The sequence below is a fragment of the Eubalaena glacialis genome, chromosome 11, assembly GCF_028564815.1.
Source record: "Eubalaena glacialis isolate mEubGla1 chromosome 11, mEubGla1.1.hap2.+ XY, whole genome shotgun sequence".
NCBI classification, from domain to species: Eukaryota; Metazoa; Chordata; class Mammalia; order Artiodactyla; family Balaenidae; genus Eubalaena; species Eubalaena glacialis.
Window position 1 is genome coordinate 22,233,270 of NC_083726.1, and position 16,816 is coordinate 22,250,085.

The window sequence follows — 16,816 nt, forward strand, 5'->3', positions numbered from 1 at the left end:
TAGACAGTGTTCATTAATATAACTTAATATTTCATGCCAGGTAACCAAGTATGGTCAAAATATTCATTTCTGGATACCTTTGGAAGATATAAGATGCAACTTAAATAAAAATTTAAAAATAAGTGTTAACTAGGCTTATTATGGTGATCAGTTTGCAATATATACATATATCAGATCATTATGTTGTACACTTGAAACTAAAGTCATGTTATATGTCAATTATATCTCAAAAAAAAAGAAAAAAACCTTGATTTGGTGGGATCCTGTATTAACTGCTCTTCTTGTTTAGACATTAAAGAAAGTACCTGAAATTTAATTTGCTCTTGATGAGCCTGGATGAAAAAGGCCTGTATAATACATATTGCTTGTGATATACAAGGGATATACAATCATAAGAAATTAATGACACTATATTGATTAATATTTTGCTTAAGATTCAGTAAGACTAACAGGCACTTATTTGATCAAAGATATAACTTTATATTTCACAGATATGTTTCCACATTAGAAATCTGAGCTCAGCCAGTTTATTAGCTGGTATCTCTGAATAAGGTGAAAGGCTCAACTTAAATAAAAATTTTAAAATAAATTTAAATTTAAAAATAAATTTAATAAGATATTTATTTAATAAAATGAATAAACTTTAAAAAAACTGAAATAAAAATAATAGTATTTATTTAGGAGCTTGGTGTTTGCCAAAGATAATTTCATAAACATGCAGGTTTTTCTTTTCTGATTTAGATATTAGATGATAGTAATACTATACAATACAAATGATCACTGTTAGTCAGTTTTTTCACTATATCATACATCTTCCTGATAGATAAAGAATGAATGCATATCACATACATTATTAGAAAATGTCAACAAAAATTGAGCCAAATAACAAATGAAATTCTGAATGGTTTGAGTGAGAGTAAAAGAAAATAGTATTGATGATCCCATCAAACTTTTTACTCCTGGAAAGGAAATGCTTTTAGAAATTTCAGACTTTTTTTTTTGCTTAGGCTTTGAGGGATGAAATTAAAACCCTTCACATAATTGTCTTTCTTGCTATATGAATTTGGAGAAGGCTGTTTTTTTATAGGATAAATTCTACTTGTTACATCCAGGTATTTAACTGTGCTTCCTTTGGTATTATTTTAACTTTTATTTAAATGCTGATATATTTCAGTTAAAAAAAGATCACTAGAATTGTTCAATCTTGCAGCAAACTGCTTTAAGAATAGTTTTGGATTGTATACAGTTTTACAGTCATTTTCATTTCTCATTTGATTCACACCACAACCCTTTGAGACTGGCAACAATATGTAATCTCTGAATTCTATTTTAACAATATCTGAAAGAGAGACAGAGGTTATTTGAATCATCCAAGGTAGCCAAGTTAGTAAGTACTAGTAGAGAGCTGGGACTTCAAACCAGATCTTCTGGTTCTCAGCTGCTTTTGCTATTCATAAGTATTGAATTCTTTTTACCACTTTGTAAGTTATTTATCTCAGGATGGATGACCCTATATAACAACTTTTATGTGGCAGAGAGGTGAGAAGAAGCATAGAAACTGGACAAACTTCAGGTTTCCTTCTGATTTTCAGACTGTTTTTGCCAAAGGTGATTTGAAGGAAGCATTTTTACTTTTAAAGGATTTTATTTTTATTTGGGGCAAGAACTAATATTTGTATAGTGTTTTACTGTTTATTGAGTGGCTTCTCTTTTATGTTCTCGTTTACTGTTCTTACCAGTCTTGAGCAATAGGCACTATTATTATTATTTATATTAATTTCTACAGGAAAGAAAAAGAAAAATGAGACTAAATAATACTCTAGGGGTCATATCACTAGATAGTTTGCATAGCTGGGACTTTAAATTCAAGTCATTTAAATTCAAAGCTTATAAAATAATACTGATTTTAGAAAAGAAATGTTAAAATGAGGTTTATTTTTATTTTCTCTGAAATCTTATCATTAGAAACTGCGTCAGTGATAGAATTTGTCTCATAAATGAATTTCCCTCTTAAAATCATTTCTTAGCCTTGGAGGAGGAAGGTGAAAGAGTGCACAAGTATAAACAACACACATTCAAAGTATGTTCTGTGCCATGGCTAAAGGTTATTAAATTTTTTTTTCAACCTTGGGCTTATACTGCAGGGTCTCTTTCCTACTGTGCTGCTTTCTCTTTTATATGTATCTTCAATCCCTTATTCCAGTTCTCTATAGGAATGATGTGTAAACTCCCTAAATGTCTCTTGGTAGTATGATAACTTTTTTTTGTAAACAAGGAGTTTGCTTGCACCTCAACTCTTCCTTCAGACTAAATCTCAGATACAGGTTATCTGGAAATACTCCGTTTTTGAAAAAGATGAGAGGAGGTATCCTTTTAAGTTATTTGACTAAATTCGTTCAGTTAATAAAATTAGATAAATTTTGCTGAAATGAATTCTATTAGGTAGTTTTATGGTTAGTCAGTGCTCTGTGTGTGTATGGTGGTGGCTTGTTCCAGGTAAGTAAAATAGCCAAATGTTGAAGAGGCAAACTCCTAAACCCAATTGTATGTCTCAGTACCTTGAATGATTACTCTAAATTGCCAGCCAGTATCTAGTATACTTTTATAATTATCTGTTTAATAAATGCTGCATTGTTCAGCATATTTTCTTTTCTGTTGTATTCTTTTGGTTTTTCTACTTCTTAGGGACATAGTTCTCAAACTGCTTCAATATGAGGCATCAACAAATGTAGCAGACAACAAAGGTTATTTTCCTATTCACCTGGCTGCCTGGAAAGGAGATGTGGAAATTGTGAAGATTCTTATTCATCATGGACCATCGCATTCCAGAGTCAACGAACAGGTGCATTTGACAAATATTTGCTCATGCTATGATTTTTCGAGAGTTTTGCGGAGCCAAAGACACATTGAAAAATCGATTATTTCTATCTTTACCCTGCCAAAGACCTTTCTACTGCTGAATTTCCTAAAGGAGAAAGTTGAAAACTTCTTTGGCATTTGTATATGGTACATTGGCACTAAGTTGGACATTTGTAAAGGTATTTGTTAACAAGAAAATCCCACATAAAGGAAGTAGTTGTAGTATTTTTGCCTGCTTTATGTAAGCATCCATTTTATATTTATTGAATATTTAAAGATAGAACAGAATTCACATTTGTAATGTGAATTAGTTTTTCTTAATAAAATTTTAAATGCTAAAATGGTGACAACTATCATTTGCATAATGCTTTACCATTTACATAGCACTTTCACATTAAGTACAATTTTGTGAATTGAAATGCAAAATACCATGTATACAGTTGCTAGTCACATATTAAATTAAAAATTTCCTGTATGTGTAGAGATTATATCTATATATCTATATCTACACATACATATATATATACATATATATATATATATACACACACACACACCCACCCAGAGTAAGTTGAGTAAAACACAGCAGCAGGACGATACTGATAGATAAAGTCAAAATATTTGCAAGTACATAGTATCCATGTTACATATAATGCATATATTTAAAAAGTAATGCCATTCTCGGTATTCTAAATAAATAAGAACACAGATTCCAGAAAGTAAAATACAGTCCTCTAGTACAGTATGATAACAAACATCTTGAGCTCTGCATGCCCCCTACGGTTCCCATTTTGTAAAACTATATTTGAAAACCAGCATGTAGTCCAACAATTGAATTAGAAATATGGCATTAAGATGCAGGTTGGCAGTTATCCAGTATCAATGGAAGTAGGTTACTCCAGGGTAAGCACATCTAATGAAGTACAATTAGTATATTGTTCAAATGGGTACAGACTTTGCAGACCTTTGACTGAAATTCAGATTAAAGAATAAAAAGTAACACTTGCCAGCTGTGAACAGCAAAGGGAAGAAAAATGTATATTTTTTTCTTACATCAAAACGCAGTTGTATAAAGAACTAATCAAGAAAAATGTTTTATTAATTGGAACACTGTCATTAATATTTATCGCAATAAAATGTCTTTACAGGTTACAAAATACAGAATATTTTTTATGAGAATACACTCATTAATTCAAATCTATAAAAAATGACAGATATGGCTATCTTTATTGGCATATCATGCTAAAAGGAAATTTATGAGAATGCTGTCTGTTCCTCAGAAAACCAAGTTAAAAGATCATTTGTGGAATGAGCCATCTGGTGGTTATTCTTAAAACTGTCTGAATGCCCCAAAGCAAACCTGAAATAATAAGATGGAAAAACAAACCAAGGTTAAGCAAGGGAATGTTAGTTTCTCCAAACAATATTTTTAAAATGACATGAAAATAAGAAAGAAAAACCCTAGAATTTATTTACATTTGAAAGCTGAATATTTTAAATGGCATATAACTGTAATGGTGTGTTTTAAAGAGAAACATTTTTTGTGATGTTGAAAAAATCAATTTAAATATAAAAAAGGTTTTTTTGAGGTGATTGGACTTCAGAATTCCTTTTTCACTTCTCTTGCTTTAGGTTGTGGTTTCTGTTGGAAACAAGTTGAAATTTCTTGAGGTTTTTAATACCATGCTTTCAGTATTTTTTTGTTTGTTATTATGTATATATGCTTTTAGTGCTGACATAGTTCTCTCATTCAATGTCATTTCTTCTAAAAGTTTCTGATGTAGGAATTTTGTTTTCACAGGTAAATTTTGATTTTAGCTTTATTTCTTTTTTCCCCATGAATGGGACAGAAATATGCTAATTAATTATAAGCCTTTATGTATCTAAGCAATAGAGGGCAGGAATGAAAATGGTAATGAACATTATATTTCTCTGTATATTCGTTTCCCTCCTGCCTTTCCTTCCTCTTTCCTTTTCTTCCACCTTCTCTTCCTCTTTTCTTCTTTATTTTAACATTAGAGCAAAAACGAGAGGAGCCTTATCTCATAGGTATATTCCCTTGCCATTCACCAAAACTCAAATCCAACTAGTGTTAGATAGTTTCCATTAGTTTGACTTTGAAGTAAGATCTTTGGTAAATAGCTTTTGTTAGCCAGGTTCATACTGCCACCCATTGTCTGGAAGTGTCCTAATTTTTCAGAGAACACTCATCTGGTAAAAAAGAAGGAATTCAAATCATTTTAAGAATGTTTAATGTGGGCATACTAGCAATTATTAATTAGTGCTTTATCACAGCCTATTTATTTCAAATTGGATTTTTTTAGACCACTAGTGAGTATGGACATGAGTATACAACCATGCCTTTTGTAAAGGTAGCACAGTTGTGGTCTTCACTGACGTGACAAGCCAAGTGTGTGTTCGATATTATGGATAAACTCTATGAACATTTTCTCCTGAGTAAGTCTTGAATGATTGAAATAACTTTTTCTTGAGATCTGAACAGTGATAACTGGGGTTAATAGAAAAATTTCAATTTTGCACTTATAATTTCCTAGGCTAAGGCCTTTGCAAAGGTAGAGAGGTCTTTGAGGTATTGTTTCATAATTTACTTTTCTTTTCCTCAAAGAGGTACTATATCTTAAAAAATGAGATTGAATCTCTTTTCAACCAACGGGAAATTTGGTTTGGTCAGGAGACATATTTCTATATCATATTTTCATGGTTAAAGGTAATAAGATTGATTTTTAAATCAGGTTTATAAAACTTGGCCAGATAATAAAATCAGGGAGTGCAAGCCTCTATGTTGTCAGTCTGTGAGGAAATAGACTATGATAACACATTTAAACTAAGAACAGGAATGGCTCCCCCAAAATGCTGGAAAAAACAATACCTCCAGCTGGATTTCCCATCTGTCAGATCTTAACTTTTTGTTGACTGTCTTCAAGGAGTAGCTTTTCCTTTGCGTTTGGCCTTCAAATGCCCTGTTCTGATACTTGTTTTGGAAAGTAAAGTAGTAAGAAGACTTTTCTGTGCTTTTTTTCCCCCATCACTCCTCTTTTTAAGTTTTCAAATCTTCTCTCTACTCTCAACTTACTTATCTGCATTGTTTTATCATCCAGAGCAAGGCTGAGTTACTTTCTGGAACAATAAGATTTGTTTGGGTTTGTACCCTTAGAACAGCTATCTAAGCAGCTACTTCCTATTTCAACTCAGTTGGTGTTCTTTTGGGCAAAATCTATAGAAATTCTGCTTTCAGATCACTAGTTCCATGTTTTTCTTCTTTGGCAGTAAAGAAACACATGGCAGGCAGTGTGGTACAGTGGAAAGAGCATAAATGGGTTTTTGATTCTGACGGATACAGGTTCCAAAAGATCCTGAATCTGCTTGGGCATGTAATTTAACTTTTTTGTATTTTAGTTTCCTCATCCATGAAGTGGAGATGTTAATACCAATCTTGTAGGATCATTTGTAAGAGTTAAAGGAGACAATGTATGTAAAGTTTTTAGACACTCAGCAAATGGTAGTAGTAATAGTTTCTATTGTGGAAGATGGTATTAAAAGTACCAACTTTGGGTCTAGGCTATTTAGGTTCAAATTCTGGCCCCAATACTAAATGGCTGTATAATTGAAGGGTAGTTATTCAACTACTTACTACCTCAGTTTCCTCATCTGTAAAATGGGGATAATGATAATAATATTTATCTCCTAGTGAGGATTAGATGAGTAAACATGAAACTGTGCCTGGCACATAGTGATAGCTATGATGATGACTCTGATGATGACATCCTCCCTTGCTCTCTAGAACCCTCATTTAGGACATTGCATTTTTGTTACTAAAATTTCTTGTTCACATTTCTCCTGATTGACCCTTCTGCCTCCTGACATAGTCATACTGCATATACCTACACCATCTGCCCAAAGAATCTGAAAGGTACATCTCCCTTGCAACTGGGTTCAGTTTTCTCCATTTTAACATTTTTTATTCTGCTAAATTCCTGGGAAAATCTCATTGATTTTCAACTGAAACACTTATAAGCTACACGTGTAATACTGTGATACTCCTTATAACTTGTATGGTATGGGTATGGTCTGCTTCTCAATCCATGATTATATTTCAAAAAGATATGGTTTAATCTTAGGGCCAGTATGTCTTTGTTCTCTTTGCAAAAGAAGCACTGATTTATGCTTAAACGAAAGATAAAATGAAACTTAACTTGGGAAGCCTTCCTGTAAATCTTTCATTATCAAAGAATGTACTATCTCAGCTATCTTTTGGAAAGCCAGTCTGTTAAAAGTGTATTATAATTCTTATTAATCTCTCTCATTAACAAATGTCATGGAGGCACGATGCACAGTGCAGATAACACTGACCATCTGGGCCCAGCAGGGCTATTGACTAACATGGCTAAATCATTTATCACTCTTGGAAGTTGGAATATATAGTGTAGGGAAAAGTTTGATTTTTTCATTTGAAGTAATAAAAATAAAATGTGATATTTTTGGTGTAATAAATGATAGGTACTAGTATCAAATATAAAATTCTATTAGGCATACTTATTAAAACAGATAAATCTTAAACTTACATTTTCAAAGCATCTCAGGTTTTAAATGACTGTATATAGGTTTTGATAAAGGATTGAATTTCGGAAAACTTGCACTTTATGTCTTTGTCTTAACAGAACAATGAAAATGAAACTGCCCTACACTGTGCAGCTCAGTATGGACACTCAGAAGTAGTTGCTGTTCTCCTGGAAGAGCTCACCGATCCTACCATCAGGAACAGCAAGCTGGAAACTCCTCTGGACCTGGCAGCCCTCTATGGACGGCTTAGAGTGGTCAAAATGATCATCAGTGCACACCCTAACTTAATGAGCTGCAACACTCGAAAGCACACACCACTACACCTTGCTGCACGCAATGGTCACAAAGCAGTTGTTCAGGTGCTGCTGGAAGCAGGAATGGATGTGAGCTGTCAAGTGAGTCTTCTTTTAGCTATGCTTCAAAAGCAATGGTGCTCTTGTTTTGCTTTGAGATACAGATGTTAAAACTTACAGGAAGAAATCTTACCATTTTTTAATTGGTCAAATGGTCTACATGTATCTTTGTAATTACTAAATTCAAAGTACCCCACCACACCGCTGGAAAATATGAAGAAATATAAGGCATAATCTCTAACCTCATTCTACCTTGAGGGCTATACACATGAAAAATTATTACTAGATGGCAGTTGTGTGTGGTATCCTTAGTAATTGTTTCCTTTCTCCCAGTATCTAGCACACAGCCTGACATACACCAGGAATTCAGTCCAGTCGAAGTTGAATGAATGAATGAAAGGAACAAAATTCACTTTAACATTTTTGAGTTGTACTTTGTGTTTAATATGTTGACACATTTAGAATACAAATCTCACAGCTATCCTGTGGGATTGAGAGCTATTAAATTCCAGTACAGAGATGAGGAATCAGATTCAAAGACTAGGAAACTTGCCTAAGGATACATAGCTCGTAAACCCAGAATGTGAATTTAGACTTACTGATTAAAGTCCAGGCCTCTTTCCACAATAATGTACCTCTATACATGGCTAATAAAGGAAGGATCACTATGCTTAAGGGCAATAAGAAAAAAATTTATTGGGAGGTATGATTTGAGTTGAGCTTTGAAGGACAGATAACGTTTGTATAGGTTTTGTTTCTCCACAAGGAAAAGCAACTTGCTTTTGTTATCTGTCTCATTAGCCCTAATTCCAAGGTTAGCTTTTCTTTTTTTTTTTTTTTTTTTTGCCATTTTCTCCTTTTATGACTGTTTTTTTTTTTTAGCCCCCAAGTCACTGACAACATACTTACCTTCCAGAGATCCTTTTGGTTCCCGTCAGATTATGACTTTTCTCCCCTATGTATTGATAAGCTATTGCTGCATAATAAACTGTACCAAAATTTAGCAGCTTAACACAATAACCATTTATTTAGTTTATAATTCTGAGGTTATGGTTTAGTCTTAGCTTATATGGGCAGTTCTTCTGTCCTGACTGGGCTCTCTCACGTGTCTTGGGTCAGTTGTAAATCAATTAAGCGTCTGTGGTTCAGGGAGTGACTGGCTGTTACCTGGGGTAATGGGTGAGACTGCTGTGTGTCTTTCATAATCAAGCAGGCCACCTTGGGCTTGTTCACATGGTTGAGAGAGAGAGAGAGAGAAACAGGATTTTACAAGGCCTCTTGAGGTCTAGCTTTGGAAGAAACATATTGTGTCTTTTGCCATGTTTGATTGGGCAATACATCACAAAGGCAGCCCAAATTCTAGGGGTAGGAAAACAGACTCTACCTTTCAATTAGAAGAGGGTGTGAATTATGAAAGGGGTGTGAATACCCAGAGGCAATAAATGCAGACAGTTTTGTAAACTAATCTACACATTCAAGGTGGAATTAGTGCTCAACTGTGAGGTTATTTTCCTGGGAGTTGTTGAGGTTGAATACTGTGTCTCTCAGGTTTTTTGTTTGTTGTTTTTGTTTTTTTAAGTTTTAAAAATCCTAGGCCTTCTAATCCTAGGTTTCAGGCTGACTCCCTGAATCAGAATTTTCCTTAGACCTTTGCCTGTGTTATTTAGTTGTTTAGATATTTGTAATATCTTTTCTAAATTGCTTATGCTACTTTGGCAGCCTTGAAAATAAGCAGAAGAATTTTTTTTTAGCCCTCATATTTAAGAAAAAAAACAACTTTGCTTGCAAAGGGGTATTGAAATGAGATAGATACATGTTTATTATTTATTATAGGTGACTAACAAAGTTACTTTTTTAAAGTATGTTTAATGATAAGCTAGATGTTTATTGTCTAAATGTTGAATTTCTCTAATCTAGATTTATTGCTTTCATTAACACTTCTGGAATATTTCTAAACTTTATTGCACAGATTGCATTATAACCAAGGACTTTAACTGTGGCTGTTTGAGATCAATAATTTACTTTATGTCCCATGACTAGGAAAGTAAGAGTTCAGATTCAATTTTATAAATTTATATTTTTTATGCAAAACACTGATTTTGTGCTTTTGGAGAATTAAAGATAAAAAAGATCTGTGCCCAAAATTTGGTGGAGAACACAAAAACTTGCAAGAATAACTCCTGTTACATGACATATTAAAATAAATGCTAGGACAAAGTGCTATGAAGATATAGGTGAGAAAAACATAGATTTAAAGAGGGAGAACTTGGGAAGACATTGCAGAGTGATGTTTGAAGAAGACCTTAAAAGTCTAAAAGGACTTCGAATTTTAGGTGTAATTTAGCTTGCAGATATGCATTATTTGGCTAAAACAGTGTTTTAAAATGTTGAATTTTAAATACTTCCCGATGGGGTATATACCTTCTAAGATGTCAGCCTCTCTCTATGATTCATTCCTTTAGATTTTTCTACTTGGCCCCTGATAGAATTTGGTTTTTTTACTCACAAATCAGATGAAAGGGACACAGTATGTTCAGAATACGTGAACACTTAATCAGAAGCATCAGGGCAGGTACCCGAGCAGGATGGGCAACATTTTGGTTGCTATACCTCTTTCACTGATGCTCACTCTATAATTTCATCTTGAAGGTTCCAGGAAGTAGAGCTGACAACATATTTCTTTTTTTTTTTTTTAAAGTAACTTTCTCTACCTTATTTCTTCCCCCCCCCCATTTATTTATTTATTTATTTATTTATTTTTGGCTGTGTTGGGTCTTCGTTTCTGTGCAAGGGCTTTCTCTAGTTGCGGCAAGCGGGGGCCACTCTTCATCGCGGTGCGCGGGCCTCTCACTATCACGGCCTCTCTTGTTGCGGAGCACAGGCTCCAGACGCGCAGGCTCAGCAGCTGTGGCTCACGGGCCCAGTTGCTCCGCGGCATGTGGGATCTTCCCAGACGAGGGCTCGAACCCGTGTGCCCTGCATTGGCAGGCAGACTCTCAACTACTGCGCCACCAGGGAAGCCCCAACATATTTCTACAATACATCTCAATGACTTGACTCTTCCATTAGATATAGTTAGCCTTAGTTGATTTTTTGTTTTTATTATTATTGCTTTGTTCATATAAAACATTTTTTGGCATCTCATTATGCTTTTTTTGTGATTATTTAATTTTTTTATGTTATTCAAATTAACTGTCAAATTAACCTAGTTTTACCATCAGATTCAGTATAACATTTTTTAATATTAAATTTGAAGTAGAGATTTGTTGATATTCTCACTGGCTGAGAGTGAACAATACCAGTTAGTTACCTTAAACTGTTTCAGTGGCTTTAATATTCATTAATTTGTTAACTAGTTGGGAGTTAACAGTATTAAAAGTAATCCTATTTGGTAAATCACAGTAATACATTTTTAGACTTCAATTACATTCAAGTTATTATGAATAATTCTTCAAAATTTAGAGATGGCTTTGGAGGATCTTTTCTTTTAATTACAAATATTTTTAAATGCAGCATTTATGTGTGTACTTTTTGTAGAAGTTTTGTTTTCTGCTTCATTTCTTTCTGAGCAATTTTGAATTATAACACCTATTTGAACTAGTGAGCAAAATAATTTAATTCCTATTTGGTTGAATTTCATAGTATATATTTACTTATAAATCCTTTAGCATTAAAATTTTTTTAATAAAGAGAATCAATCATATTAAGATATTAACAAAGTAGGGTTTAATTGGCAAGATTCTTTTGAAATTAGCAATTATTTCTATGGATTTCAAACCTGATTTTGGGTAACTAGGTGGTGATAGTGTCATATTACGCTAGTGCTTTAACTGTGTGTGTTTCTCTTATTAAAACTCAAAGAGTTAAAGCACTAGCATAATATTAAGAAATTGGGTTTTATATGAATGTAAAAGGAAAGGAAGGTAAAATTACAGAAAATTAATAATAAAGAGTACAAGTTAGCATGCTAGGAGCTGTTAAGGTGCAAAGCTGAGTAAGGTACAGTTTTTGCTCTCAAAGTGCTTACAGTGGCAGGAGAAATATGTGCCTAAATGGATAGATTACATTTTAATAATCCATTTACTCTTTTTTTTTTAAATTTTTATTTATTTATTTATTTTTGGCTGCATTGGGTCTTCATTGCGGTGCACATTGCGGTGGCTTCTCTTGTTGCGGAGCATGGGCTCTAGGTGCGCGGGCTTCAGTAGTTGTGGCACGTGGGCTTCAGTAGTTGTGGCATGCGGGCTTCAGTAATTGTGGCATGTGGACTGTAGAGTGCAGGCTCAGTAGTTGTGGCGCATGGGCTTAGTTGCTCCGCGGCATGTGGGATCTTCCTGGCCCAGGGCTCGAACCCTTGTCCCCTGCATTGGTAGGCGGACTCTTAACCACCGAGCCACCTGGGAAGCCCAAAAACGAGAAGATTGCACTTACTCTTCTACTTCCTGAGATGATTATTTTAAAATTTCTCTTCTTTTCCGAAAACTTCAACACTTCCTTCATTGTCATCCCTCTGTGATTATGACTTTGCTTTTATTTCACTGAGATAACAGAAACAGTCACATATTCTCACCTCCACAGTTGCCAATATGTGTATATTTGCTTTCCTTCCTTGCTTTAAATTAACTTTCTAGGTTTATATCTGAGGCTAACTTCTCTACTTGTGCATTGACTCCTATCCCCTCTTGTCGACTTGGGATACATTGCTCTGGCAAATATTCCCTCTTTAATACAGTGTTTTCCCCCTCTTAACTGCATTATTTCCCGAAGGACACAAAGATGTTGCAGTATTTCCCATCTTTAAAAAACCCTCTCCTTTGAACCTGAATTTTCCTCTAGCTGTCTTCTTCTTTCTCTGATCCTCTTTATGACAACATATTTATTTATTTTTAAATAAAATGAAATTTATTGTAGCCTTAATGCACAGAATAAAATGACTTACAAGCAATTTTTGTTAGCAGTAGCTAGAGAATGGGTAACTGACCATTCTGGTGAATGTAGTGGTAATCCCACACCTGGTCATTCTTGTCATGTTTCTAAAAGAGCCCCCTGCAAAGATCTACCTTGCTGACAACAGGTGAAATTAAAGAACATATTCTAGAGGAAGTAATATCCACAGGACTAAAAAAAAAATGGCAACATATTTAGAAAGACTTGTTTTTACTCATATCAAATTCTTTCCTTCATCTCTCTTGAAACCATTCCAACTCTATTACTCTATTAAAATTCTTTGTTTTTTCGTTTGGTGAAGGTAACTAATGACTGCCATATTGTTAGATCCATAGCCAGTTCTTAGTCCTCATCTTACTTGATTTATCATCAGCATTGACAAAGTTGATTTCTCCCTCCTCTTTGAAACACTTTTTTCTTTTGACATCTGAGATACCACTCTCTCTTGATTCTCATGTAGTTCACTGGCTGTTCCTTCTCAGTATTATTTTAGGTTGAGCCAAAGATTTTTATTGCCTGCCATTCAGTGTTGCAGCTAGATAAATCTGCAAGGCCTCATGAACCTGTTATTGCTAGTTGCTTAAGAATTAAGTCTTTCTGTTTTCTGTCCTCTTTTGTAGATTCATACTCCTTTTTCCTGAGCCAGCCTTTATTTTCATTCCTTCCCAAAGAACCTTTACATTGGAACTCTGTAACTCTGTTACTCTCTCTTAGCTATTGCCACAATACTGCTGTAGGATAAGCACAGAAATCTCAGACATTCATAAGCAGTAGCATTTTTTTTCATTCTTAAGTTACAGGTCAGCTGGGGCAGCTTTGTTTTATGTTGTAAGTTAGTCTGGCAGCTCTGCTCCGTGTGTTTATTATCTTCCTTCTGGGACTAGCCAGGACATGGCCTAAGCCCAACCAAGCAAGCACACTTTGGGCCTCTGCTTGCATCATGTTAGCTATCATCCATTGGCTAAAGCAAGTCACAAACCAAGCTCCAAATCAATGGGTAGGGATATATACTCCACCCACATAAGTGCAAAGAGGGACTAATAATGTAATCTGTGACGTCCCTATTCTGTGGTTAACCATTCTCATCTTCCTGATCTCTAAGCATCTGAGTCTCCCAGGTCTTAGTACTTAGACCTCTTTTCTTCTCTGTCTTTACTTACTTCCTAGTTGGCCTCATCCAGTCTCTCGGCTTCAAATGACATCTTTATTTAACAATAAAAATTTTATTTATTCATCCTGGACCTTACCCTAAACTCTAAATTAGGTGTCTGCTGGACATGTCTATTGATGCTAATGGGCACCCAAACTCAGCATTTCAAAAACTGAGTATTTAGCCTCCATAACCCGTTCTCCCCAAATTTGCCCATCTTCTAATATTTCCCATTTCAGCAAATGGTAACACTGTCCTTCTAGTTGTTTGGCCCCAAAACTTTAGGGTTTCTTCACATTTTAATTTAGTTCTTCATCAGATTTTATTGGCTTTGTGCTCAAAGTATATCCAGGATTTCAGTACTTTTCATTCCCTTCACTACTACCACCAGAGCCCAAGTCTTGATTATCTCTTGCCTCCTAACTGGTTTCCCTGCTTCTTCCTTTGCTTCTGTATTAGTCTGCTTGGGCTACTATAACACAATACCATAGACTGGGTGGCTTAAACAACACACATTTGTTTTATCACAGTCTGGAGGCTAGAAAGTCCAAGATCAAGGTTCTGGCCAATTTGGTTCTTGGTGAGAGCTTGTAGGTGGCTGCCTTCTCCTGTGTCCTCAAACTCCCTTTCCTCTGTGCACAAATGGAGAGAGAAGGAGAGAGCTCTCTGATGTTTCCGCCTCCTCCGATAAGGACACCAATCCCATAGAATTGGGTTACAAGTGATCCCATTAAACTAAATCAGGTTATATCACTCTTCTGCTCAAAAACCTTCACTGGTATTCCAGCTCACTCGGAACAAAAGCCACACCCCTTACAGTGGCTGACAGTGTCTTATCTGACCTAGTCCCACTCTCCCTGAAGCTACCTCCTGCTACTCTTTGCCATCTTCATATAGTTTCAGCCACAGTGGCCTCGTTGCTCTTGCTGGAACACACTGTGTGTGCTCCTACCATAAGACCTTTGCCTTACTAACCTGCATGACTTCCTCCTCTACTTCCTTCAGGTATCTGCTCAAATGTCACCTTAATAGGGAGGCCTTCCCTGATCTGTCTCACTTACCACCATAGCAACTCCGTTTCCTTCCTCCTAGTTTCCCTTTCAGGACACCATATCCCCTCCAGCCTTCTGAGGAGGATACCAGGCACATGCTACATCAACAAGAAAATTTGTTCCCTACTCTTATGGAGTTGAGAGCCTGGGTGCGAAGACAGAAAATAAACATATAAACAAACAAAAATTACAAATTGCAGTAAGTGGTATAAAGGAAAAAAGCAGGTTCTTGTGTTTGAGAATGAAGGGTTGGGGAAGTCTCTCTTAGGATGTGCCACTTAAATGGTGCTAGCTCAGAGAAGTGAGAGATGAAGCCATGGAAACAGATGGGTTTGCAAGAAAGAGACTATAGTGAGAGAGAAGAAGCTGAATAAAGACTATTCAGGTAGTTTCTGGAAAAGAAGTCTGTAAAGAAGCAGTTAGTTACAAGAGGAATGCCAAGCCAGTACAATTATAATAATCAATTCATCCATTCACCATGTATTTATGGAGTACCTGCTCTGTGCCAGGCATTGCCTACTATGTGCCAGAGGATATAGCAGTAACAGAACAGAGAAAAATTTTGCCTTCAAAAGGGAAGATGATATTTAATAAAGTGTGGAGTAAGGAAAAGTGAGATGTGGGATAGAAGCTTGAAATCATAGCAGGTTCACAGAAAGTTTCTATGGTTGTTTGTTTTGGTAGATAGTGAAAAGGTGTGTATTTTTATGGAGAGTGGAAGGATCCAATGAAGAGACTGAAATTGAAGATGCAAGAAAATGGTGAAGATACTTCATGAGCAAAATTCAAGAAGCAGAAAATGATAGAAAAAAGAGCACAAGTGGAGGATTAGCAATTTTTTTTTTTTTGCATTGAACAAAATATATTTAATTAAAAAATCCATTGATAAGGTTATTTTTAGCATGACAATGGATTCTTTTTTTTTTAAACATCTTTATTGGAGTGTAATTGCTTTACAATGGTGCGCCAGTTTCTGCTTCATAACAAAGTGAATCCGTCATACATATACATACGCTCCCACATCTCCTCCCTCCTGCGTCTCCCCCCCTCCCCACCTCCCCATCCCACGCCTCCAGGTGGTCACAAAGCACCGAGCTGATCTCCCTGTGCTATGCGGCTGCTTCCCACTAGCTATCTATTTTACATTTGGTAGTGTATATATGTCCATGCCACTCTCTCACCCTGTCACATCTTACCCCTCCCCCTCCCCATATCCTCAAGTCCATTCTCTAGTAGGTCTGTGTCTTTATTGCCGTCTTGCCACTAGGTTCTTCATGACCTTTTTTTTTTTTTCCCTTAGATTCCATATATATGTGTTAGCATACTGTATTTGTTTTTCTCTTTCTGACTTACTTCACTCTGTATGACAGACTCTAACTCTATCCACCTCACTACAAATACCTCCATTTCATTTCTTTTTATGGCTGAGTAATATTCCATTGTATATATGTGCCACATCTTCTTTATCCATTCATCCGATGATGGACACTTAGGTTGCTTCCATGTCCTGACTATTGTAAATAGAGCTGCAGTGAACATTTTGGTACATGACTCTTTTTGAATTATGGTTTTCTCAGGGTATATGCCCAGTAGTGGGATTGCTGGGTCATATGGTAGTTCTATTTTTAGTTTTTTAAGGAACCTCCATACTGTTCTCCATAGTGACTGTATCAATTTACATTCCCACCAACAGTGCCAGAGGGTTCCCTTTTCTCCACACCCTCTCCAGCATTTATTGTTTCTAGATTTTTTGATGATGGCCATTCTGACTGGTGTGAGATGATATCTCATTGTAGTTTTGATTTGCATTTCTCTAATGATTAATGATGTTGAGCATTCTTTCATGTGTCTGTTGGCAATCTGTATATCTTCTT

The 16,816-nt window shown here is 35.4% G+C and overlaps 1 protein-coding gene across 5 annotated transcripts in view; it reads left to right on the plus strand.

Annotated features, from left to right (window-relative positions):
* The window catches only part of ANKS1B (ankyrin repeat and sterile alpha motif domain containing 1B), a 1,182,139-nt gene that overhangs the window by 197,787 nt on the left and 967,536 nt on the right, over window positions 1-16,816 (plus strand). For all 5 annotated transcript variants that reach the window (XM_061206227.1, XM_061206228.1, XM_061206229.1 and 2 more), the window contains exons 3-4: window positions 2,686-2,842; window positions 7,539-7,835. In XM_061206227.1, the coding sequence (XP_061062210.1) occupies window positions 2,686-2,842; window positions 7,539-7,835 (454 nt within the window). The remainder of the gene's footprint in view (window positions 1-2,685; window positions 2,843-7,538; window positions 7,836-16,816) is intronic.